This window comes from Meleagris gallopavo, chromosome 5, assembly GCF_000146605.3.
Source record: "Meleagris gallopavo isolate NT-WF06-2002-E0010 breed Aviagen turkey brand Nicholas breeding stock chromosome 5, Turkey_5.1, whole genome shotgun sequence".
Classification (NCBI taxonomy): domain Eukaryota; kingdom Metazoa; phylum Chordata; class Aves; order Galliformes; family Phasianidae; genus Meleagris; species Meleagris gallopavo.
Window position 1 is genome coordinate 17,569,094 of NC_015015.2, and position 9,629 is coordinate 17,578,722.

General features: G+C 38.5%; 1 protein-coding gene and 1 long non-coding RNA gene across 2 annotated transcripts in view; one reads left to right on the top strand and one right to left on the bottom strand.

Moving 5' to 3' along the window:
• Window positions 1-5,821, top strand: part of CAPRIN1 (cell cycle associated protein 1) — a 30,708-nt gene extending 24,887 nt beyond the window's left edge. Inside the window, exons 16-19 of the mRNA XM_019616078.2 lie at window positions 441-635; window positions 1,442-1,542; window positions 2,348-2,411; window positions 3,199-5,821. Of these exons, the coding sequence (XP_019471623.1) occupies window positions 441-635; window positions 1,442-1,542; window positions 2,348-2,411; window positions 3,199-3,263 (425 nt within the window). The 3' untranslated portion in view covers window positions 3,264-5,821. The remainder of the gene's footprint in view (window positions 1-440; window positions 636-1,441; window positions 1,543-2,347; window positions 2,412-3,198) is intronic.
• Window positions 5,822-5,901: 80 nt separating this feature from the next.
• On the bottom strand, window positions 5,902-9,623 carry LOC116216660. Its single transcript, XR_004159873.1, has 3 exons — window positions 8,899-9,623; window positions 6,913-6,999; window positions 5,902-5,973 (listed from the first exon to the last, which is right to left on the bottom strand). It is a non-coding gene; the product is annotated as an uncharacterized LOC116216660 (long non-coding RNA).
• Between the last annotated feature and the right edge of the window lie 6 nt (window positions 9,624-9,629).

A 9,629-nucleotide genomic window follows, 5' to 3' on the forward strand; every position in this document is an offset into this window, starting at 1 on the left:
ATTGCAACTATATTTTAGTGGCTGTCAGTTCAGAGGGAAGGAAGCTCCAGAAATGGGTTAGCTCACGTTATTTTTACAGAGAGAGTGAGTGAGTGTGTGTATGTGTGTGTGTGCTGTTGATTTTTAAAGGAATTGAAATGGCACACAGAGAAATGTTACCTGCATTTGGAATATTTGTTGCTGAGCTTAGGCCGGAGGCTTCTTGACATTGACTCAATCTAAAAGAGGTAGAGCTGATTTACCTTCATTGTCAGATATCTCACAGAATTAAATTTGACACAATTCTGCAGATGAATTTTCTTCCAGTGGGTAAGCATACATTGATGTGTTCAGGGGTGCTTCAAAGCTTTGTATATTGAGTTAAAAGATGAGTGTATGTGGGAATGCCAATGCAGAAACTCAGGATTCTGTACTGTACTTTCTCCTCACTTCAAATATAGTGGTTGGTACTTACCATGGTTCTCCGGACCAGACCCATCAAGTGGCAGGAAACCATCAGCAACCTCCCCAGCAGAATACTGGATTTCCACGTAACAGTCAGCCTTACTACAACAGTCGGGGAGTGTCTCGTGGTGGATCACGTGGGACTCGCGGCTTGATGAATGGTTACAGGGGACCTGCAAATGGATTTAGAGGTAAACAGCTTAACTGAACAGAGTTTCATCTTCCATCATATTGAGAATGGGTTTGACTATACAGAAGTAAAGGAAGAGAAATGCAAAAGTCATTACTCTGAAGGAATTAACAAGAGCAGAAGAATGATACAGTAGTTCTGGATGGATGAATAATAAATGGTCACAGAGGTGATTTTATGTGGCTTTCAGTGTTGCAGATAGCCAGGGTGTGCATGTTAGAATAGGAAAGATGCAGTTTCCTTGCTGAGTGATAGGGGGTTAGACTAGTGCCCTTTTCTCATCCTCTTATGTGATTGAAGAAAAGAGGAAAAACGTGTATAATAAAAATACAGTTGATTATAATTGGCAGTATTGTGTTCACCATTTGTCTGTTTAAAATCGATCTGGATTCCAGATTTTAGACTTGGGACTGAAACTATTCTTGGGCTTGTTTCCTGCCTCTCAGGAAAACCTTTACTCAGAAGCAGTTTGAGTTGGCAGTTGTGACCTTGCAGGCTGCAGCTGTCAGATTTAGATCCCAGTATTACATCTAGCTTTGCATTTGTTATGTAAATTAAATCTCAAAATACTGGAGAAATGCACATAATGGTTTTCTCCTCCCAGTTGCTACTAGATAATCATTCGTGTTTCTTGTAATAGTATTACCACTGATGTTGCAAACACTTGTTTGACTTGCAGAAACAACTTCCTAAATGTTTTATTTTCCCTTAGATTTAGGTTAAAAGCTCTTTATGCGACCATATAAAGAAAAGCCTTGTGTAACAGGTTGTCATTTCCAAGTGAAAGACTTGTATATTTTTCCTTAGGAGGATATGATGGCTACCGTCCCTCATTTTCCAACACTCCGAACAGTGGTTACACGCAGCCCCAGTTTAATGCTCCTCGAGATTATTCAAACTACCAGCGGGTAAGATACAAGGAAGATGCATTTGCAAAAGCACAAGTGCAAGTCAATGAGTGAAAAGTTTTCCTATGGCAGTTTTCTCGCTAATGAAGAGAGAAGTTACAGATGCATAAAAATAACAGAATTGGAGATGGCTAGTTATAATTGGGAGAACTGTTTGGCTGTGTGGTCTCTGAAGTAGCTAAAGCAAAGTTAGTTGAATTATTAAAAACACTCTCAAGTTTTCACAGCTCCGTGAGGAAGGACACACAGAACTTAAATCCACTGATATGAACTTCTCAAGCTGAAGGGGCTGCCTGTCTTCAGCGTTTCTGATATGTTACTCTGAAATTTGTATAGAAATACGTTCTTCTGTAGGAAATGTACAGTCAGCTCAAAGCTTAGTCTGACTGACTGGACTGCTCGTCCTCAAACATGCAGTCATGAACAGATGAGATGGCTAACTTTGATACTGGCGTTAGAATCTTCATTTTGTTGACAGGCCCTGTGGGAAACCCATCTGTCTGACCTTTTGTAGTTTGGAAAAAACCTGAACACTAGTTCTGTTTGCATTTATTACTTATATTGAAGAAAATATCCTGTAACTGGACAAGGAATTTATTATTTTAAATTATTATAGCTGCTAGATACTGGTAGGAGTAAGAATGTGTTTTCCTTACGTGAACTAAAACTAACAGAATGCAGTATGCTGGAGTCACAGGTACTTCATCAATGTAATTGTTTTAAAAGCTCTTTATTTTACTGGTAACTATTAAACCAAGAAATTGTGCACGGTTTATGTCATAACTTTTCCATTTTTATGCTTCAGGATGGATATCAGCAGAACTTCAAACGTGGTTCTGGACAAAGTGGGCCTCGGGGAGCTCCTCGAGGTAATTCTTGAGTAGTGTGTACTTGATTTGAGCTGAATGGAATCTTTTGATTCAATTTCTGGAGTTCTGTATTAAAAAAGCAACAACCTCAATCCTTATTCAGTAGATTGCAGTTGAAGAATAGGCTTTCTTTGCTCTGGCCTCATTGCTGACTCAGCTTTGAAAGGAGGACCTCTTGAGGTCCTTTCTGTCTTGAGTTACACTGTTATCCTATGAACTACTTGCAGAAGTTTAGTTGCCTGTTGAATGAGGAATTATTTGAGAAGAAATTAAGAATTTGAGAAGAAATTTGTTTTTGGTGCTTTAAATGTAGCAGATAATATTGAAAAACTTAGTGATTTTTTTTCCTCTAGATTTGTCATAACTTAAGATCTGCTTAGTTAGATGCATGAGTATTTTGTAAGTAAAATTTGTTAATAAAGCAACCACCTGGCTTTAACTGGCTGTCAGCCTTCAGAATTGTGTTTTACTTTGCAGTAGGAGGTGAATTACTGCATCTGTTGCGAGGACTTATTTTTTTTTATCTAAGAATACAACATTTTATTCTTGAAGTGGTTACAGATTCATAGTTTGGGGGGAAAGGTATTGAGATAAAGATGAAAACTGCAAAGGCAAGCTGTACACTCTTGAATTCTGATGTAAAGAAACTTTGAAAAGCATCTGCAGCCCAAATAGCTAGTTTAGACCAGAGCTTGTAGTTTTTTGGTTTGTTTTCTGGTGGTGGTGGTGGTGGTTGTTTCTATTTTGTTTCTTTGCATAATTCCAGTGCCTCTCACATATCTTCTAGGACGTGGAGGACCCCCAAGACCAAACAGAGGGATGCCTCAAATGAACGCTCAGCAAGTGAATTAAACAAATTCACAGGATTATGTGAAAACGCCAAAAACACACTGGCCAGTGTACTATACATGTTACCAGAAGAGTTATCATCTATTTGTTCTCCCTTACAGGAAGTTTCTTGTAAAGGGACTATTTTCATTACCCATAATGACAGGACTACAGTTGCCAGCTTTATGTTACCTGGATATGGAAAGAAACGAAACAACGTTTACTCTGCATGTTCTGTCCTAAGCATCATCTTGAGCCTTGCACATGAGATTCAGATTCCTCACCCTTGCTAAGAATAATGCAAAAAAGGCAATTTTCAGGGTGATCCAGTCTCTCCATGGTTAACTGAAGTGGCAGGAAAAAGCAAAGACTCACTTCTGACATTGAAAGTGATGCAACAAATTCGGATATAATCTGCAAATTCATAAACAATTACTGTGGTGGCAAAACCTAATGTGACGAAACTTAATGTTCCCATGAAAGGATTGAAAAAGTGAAGTGTGGCTTGGTAGAGCAACTGCATTTCAGCTTTTTCACATTAAACTGAAGCACTGAACAGTTAAAGATGTGTAGCGATGCATATTTCCCTAAGTAGGCTTCTAGCCAGATTTTGACAAAGAAGAAGCGCCCTTAGCTGCAGCGCTGCTCATCACCAGGGCCCCGTTTACTGTGGCTAAGGATTTAAGATCGCTTGCATAACTGCTAATGTTATTGTGTAATTTTTTTAAAGAGAAAAGCTTTGATTTGGCACTTCAACAAAATTTTGCAACAAATGCGAGTTATAATCTGGATGGCCACTGTATATTTGATGTGAAGTATTTAGATATCTCTTTGAAACACATTTAAGTTTCTTTGATAGCAATGACTTTTGTAAGGATTGGTACTCTCTATCATTCCTTATGACTTGCACATTGTCTGTCACTAATACTTGACTTTGCTGTATTATCACCTAAATAACTGATGCCGGTACTGATGGAAATCTCTAATGGATAATCATAACACTTTTGGTCACATGTCCTTTTGTCTTTCCTGCAGCCTTGAAGGTTTTAAGAAATCTCAAATGCCCGCTGCTGCTGCCCTTTTAATTGCTATCTTTTGAAAAGCACCAGTATGTGTTTGAATTGATTTCCCCTTTTAAGGGAAATGACAGCCAGCAGTTACAGTTCTAATGGTATAAGCAAGACAAATAAAACATGTTTATAAAAATTGTATCCTGAACACTGGTTTTCAGCGACTGAAACAAATCTAATGTAACGGGTTTACACCGCATAAGGTTTTCTTTTTTCAATGAAAGATTTTCCTGAATAGTTGTCAAACTCCCGTTTTCTCATTTGATTCTGATATCTGTGACATCTAGGAAATTTTTCTTCTTGTGGAGACTTTCCTTTTCATCAAGGCAGCAATGTCTAGAAGAAATGGCATAAGACTAGGAGCTGGAAATTACCAAGTTTTACTCAAGTTTTTACTGTACACTTGTGGTATAATCTTTGGAAAATCACTTGTGCCTAACTTTTGCGCACATGCACTCTCTCTGCAGTGGGGAGAATATATTGATAGCTGCCTCCATAGAGGTGTTGGTAGTTTGTTGCATTTATAGCATGTGCAAGAAGAAAAGCGCTGTGTTGCTCATCACATAATTCCTGCGTGTGGAAGGGTGACGTTAAGGAACAGCTACCCATTGCTTACCTGTTGTATACAGAACTGACAGTTGTTTTTGCTGAGAGGTTTGCCCAGAGGGACATTTCTACTTTGTATCACAACTGAACTTTCAGAACAACTTGTATTTTTTGACTTCATTGCTGAATAGTGCGTACAGATAGGTGGTAATGTCACTTTTCCATCTTACACGTGAAGAGCACAAACAAGAAAAGTTTTTACTGAGGAGCGATAAGCTTTTGAAGACAATGCTACACAGCAAACATCTTGAAACAATGCTGATGGCTAGAAGCACGGCAGTTGTAGTCAAGGCCTAGGAACATTCCAAGCCAGTGTAAAGATAAAACCTGCAGTCCGGTAAGAAGTTGCTGTTCTGTGTCTTTTTTTAGGAAGCTGTTACTGAGCTAATAGTCCCAATTGGTTTTTTTAACTGGAAAAAAAAAAATTAAAGACAAACCTTTTAATGCTGAACTGATGTAGGAAACAGTGATTTTTTTTTTTCTTTTTGTGTGCATCAGCTTACTTTGAAATGGTTGGTAGAATATAAGCTATTCAGCCTTTTCTGTTGCACACCAAATGCGAATTCAATAGCTAATTGTAGTTGGATAGTAAACTTGCAGCATACTGAATTAAAGACCACTGAATTGATCAGAACATTCCACTTAAGTTTTTTTTTTTTAAGCATAATTTAAATTTATTAATAAAACATGGGTGTTTGAGAGGCCTCTTATTTGAGATGCAAAGTTGTAAGCCTTTTCGTGTATGAAAATGGTCTTTAGAATAGCTGTTCTACTGTATGCTGATAGAGGGAGATGTGTAACGATAATAACTATAAAACAAGTACTTAATACATGTTTAATCTGGGAATTTGCACTGACTCCTTTAATCTCAATACATGCAGCTAATAAACAGTATACTGAAAAATTGCCTCGAGTCACAGTATGGCACATAGATTCATTAACTGGTTTTCTGGCCTGTTCAGGGGGTCTGTCAGTCAGCCTTACGGTTGATTGTAAGGGTTCAGCTTGCTTTCTTTGGTCCACTGCAGTGCAAGCGTGGTGCTACACATCTTAAATAACTGTATGGAGAGAGAGAGGACTTTAGAGCTTTTAAGTACCTTCACTGCTTAGATTACTTCTAGATCTGAGTTGCATTCAGATCAAAAGCAATTCTAGATCACTTTCATTTGGGGAAAAAGAAACCTGTCTTCTGAACACGGAACAGTTACAAAAAGTGATGGTAAGCAGGTGAAATAGGTAGCAGTTCTGTCCTGGTTCTGTTGTAGAGCCCCTTCTTTTGACACCAGGGGGCAAATATCGTACTTCTGAGTCTGTATATAAATACATCAATTGCTCTCATGGTGGTTTACTTGATTCTTCTCTGAATTAGTCTCTTCGGAGCATTACAGACAAATAATGACTGCCTTCTGGCATGTGCAGCTATTATGAGAGAGGTGTTTTTATTCCAAGCTGGAACTTAATTATCTAACAGCATGGCTGTGCTAACATACAACATGTTTGAGAACCAGCTTTTAGCACTGCAGTCTGCATTAAAAGGATTCTTGAGTAAACCACGTATAAGGTGGCTCCAGAGTTTTTCCAGATGTTCCTACCTGATGTTACTGTATCTGGGACACCTCAGAACTTTCTGGACATGCTATATAACTTAAAAATTGTGAGCTGCTTGTCATATCCAAGGTCAGCCTTGTCCTACTTAGTTCTCCACGTGTATTGGCTCTCTTCTAAAGAGTCCACCAATACAAATTTTGGATTTTGCTATAGAGTTAATCCTAGGCTTAACTGCCATTTTTCTTTCCAGGGTATAGCGGTAAAATATCTTATGATTAGACATAGTCCAGAGTGGATGCAAGAATGATAGTGATGGCTGGTTAATAGCTAATGATGTATTCTGCTGGGACTTTGTAACTTTCAGAGAATTTCATTACCTTAAAAGTCTTCTCAATACGTCCCGTATACCTTATGTTTTAGGCAGATTATTTGATGGGGTTTGAGGTTACCTTCATGTACATTGTGACTGTAGAACGGACAAGCCATCCTCTCCTCAAATGGCATTTGAATAATTAGGTGTTGAAATGGCTTTAACCCTAGGCAAATATTCAAAGTGTAATAAATAAGAGTGAGAAAGTAGTAACTTCCTGTGATTAATTGCAGGTAGGGCAAAAACTTTGTAATCCAGCAGAATAAGGTAAATGATCAGAAGAGTCTTGACTCTCCTGGTCTCTATTTGAAGGTCTGGCAGTAGCCAAGCTAAGTAGCTGACTTTTATTTTTTTACATTTCTTTACAAGAATAATTTGTTATAAATGCTCATCTGAGATGCAGATGTTAAGTGTCAGCGGGCAAAACTGTGCGGTATTCTTCAGATTTCTTCTTCTCTCAAGTCTGCTGTAGATACAAAGGGACATGAGGAAGCTGCTTGACATTAAATTCCATTAATAAGATTGTCGAAGTCACATCTTGAAAAATAAAGCTCCTTCCTCTTGCCCATGCAAAACTCATCTTGCAACTAAATGAACAGAACTGCCTCAGTCTTTCAGATCTGTGCTCCTATTTTTACAGCGTTCCATCTGCATTCAGTGTGGAACAAATGAAGGCATTTAAGCATTTGTGCTGGCACCATCAGTTCTGCAGATAAGATGGGTAATTATATTTTACCTCTGAGTGACCTGAAAATCAGTGCTTTGGCTGAGAAGCAAGCAAGAAATTGTTCTGAACAAGAAAATTTTCCTTTTGAACTTAAAAAGATAATTTTTTTTTTTAAACTTGAGCTTAAACACAGTTATCATCATCTTCTGGAAAATGCATTGCAAAACTGTTACAGTGTCCTTGTAATTATAAATTATAAAACTACTTTAGATATTCCATCACAAGATCAGAAGCTAAGTGGGCAATTAGTCTCATACTAATGTCAGATTTCTTATGTTCAGTGGCAGAATTAAGTACAAGGAGCTTTCATATTAACTTTGGCAAAATTCCATTGTTTAATGTGAGATCGGCCTACTCTGTGCTCATGAAGAAAGGTAATGACTTAAACTACTTTTGTTTGGCCATTATGTTTTTTCAGAGGGAGAGGGGGAAGGTCCTTAAAACTCCCCCATCTGCAACTACTTGCATTGTCTGGCAATAAATGGTTTTCATCCCAATCAGCACATCATCTAAGATGAAATAAGGATGATTGACACTGCACCTGGCTGTTTAGGGATTGATATTGCTTTCAAATCATCTAACATTAAAATTAAGGAATGTAACCTGAGGGGAAAGCTGTAAGTGGACATTTAAAGAAACTTAATGTCTCTTCCTCTACCTGAAAAAAGCCCTGACCCTCATCTACTTTTATGCAGATTTAGAAGCAGCATCTTGGATTTGTGTCTCAGAAACTGGATATGTTGAATTTCTAGTGTGCTATCAAAAAGCCTCTGATAAGAAACTAATTTTCTAAACGGTTTATCTTTGAGAAGAGGTACTATTCTGTTCATTTTCTTAGGCTTTTTGAATATGATGTAATTAATGTTATTTGTGATTCTGTAGGTCTAGCACTAATGGAAGGAAGGAATGAAGTAAAATTTTTTCCCAAATTCACATCATAAAGCCAACTTGAGCAATGTTTCAGAGAACTGTATTAACAAAATGACATTGTAACTTGACAGTCGGGACTGTTTGTTTTAAGTGAAATTGATCAGTGTTAGCTCTTAATGGGATAATAGCTGCACCAAAAGTTACATTTCTTCTGCCTCCATCTGCCCTGTTCCTTCATGTTCATGAAATAATCAGGCAGGTGTAACTAGCTCAGTCCAGCTATGATGTCCACTTTCTGCTTTGTATAAACGTCCTCAGATACCTAATTAATGGATCAAGAGTACAGCTGATTTTTTTTGTATCCATTACGCTTGTACTAAGTGAAAATATATTGATTTTTAAGGCTATTCCATTTTAGAACAAATGTTAGTAATGCATCTACTGCACAAAATAAGTTCTCAGACTTACCTTCTAGTTAACTTGCAGGCTCTGATTTTCCGATGTCCTTAAACATTCCTACGTCTTCACTTCACCTCTCCATTTAAAACAAATTGGCTCATGGCGTATGTAAGCATAAAAATAAATAATTCCAATGTTTTACGTCCTTTTAAGCAAATAATCCATAGCTATCCCCTAGGAATTGACTTGCTGTGCTGCTGTGTGTTGGTGATTTTGTTTGAGTACCTGGCTTCTCCTCAAGGTTTGTTCCACAGCCTTAGAGAGTTTGAATTCAATGGTTTGATTGCCGGTGTTGCTGTTTTGAAACTTAAAATATCCCAACATTACCCAGTGCTCCTAAGCCCGCTCCCTTATGCTGTTACGTGCTTTTTAAACGCTTCAGAACATTTTTTGGCGGCATGAAAAGCCAGGAATAGCCGTGTCTGTGCAGGCTGAAAGGCTGACGTTGCAACGGTGGTTTTACCCAACAGCTTGAGCGTTACTGGTACCGGGAAGCAAGGTAACTGACGTATCGGACAAAAAGGTACCACACAGCCTCGTTATTTTGCTGCGCACGCGCTCCGTCCCGCCGCCCGTTTGTCCGGCCGCAGGGCCGCCATGGCGGGGCGCTCGCTCCAGCAGTCAGACGTTGCAAGCGATGCTTATTTCGGGAAAAAGGAATTAAAAGTTTTTCAAGTTTGCTTCAGCCCGTTTTTACAACCGGCTACGCCATCGCTCGGGCACCCGTGGCGCCGCAAGCG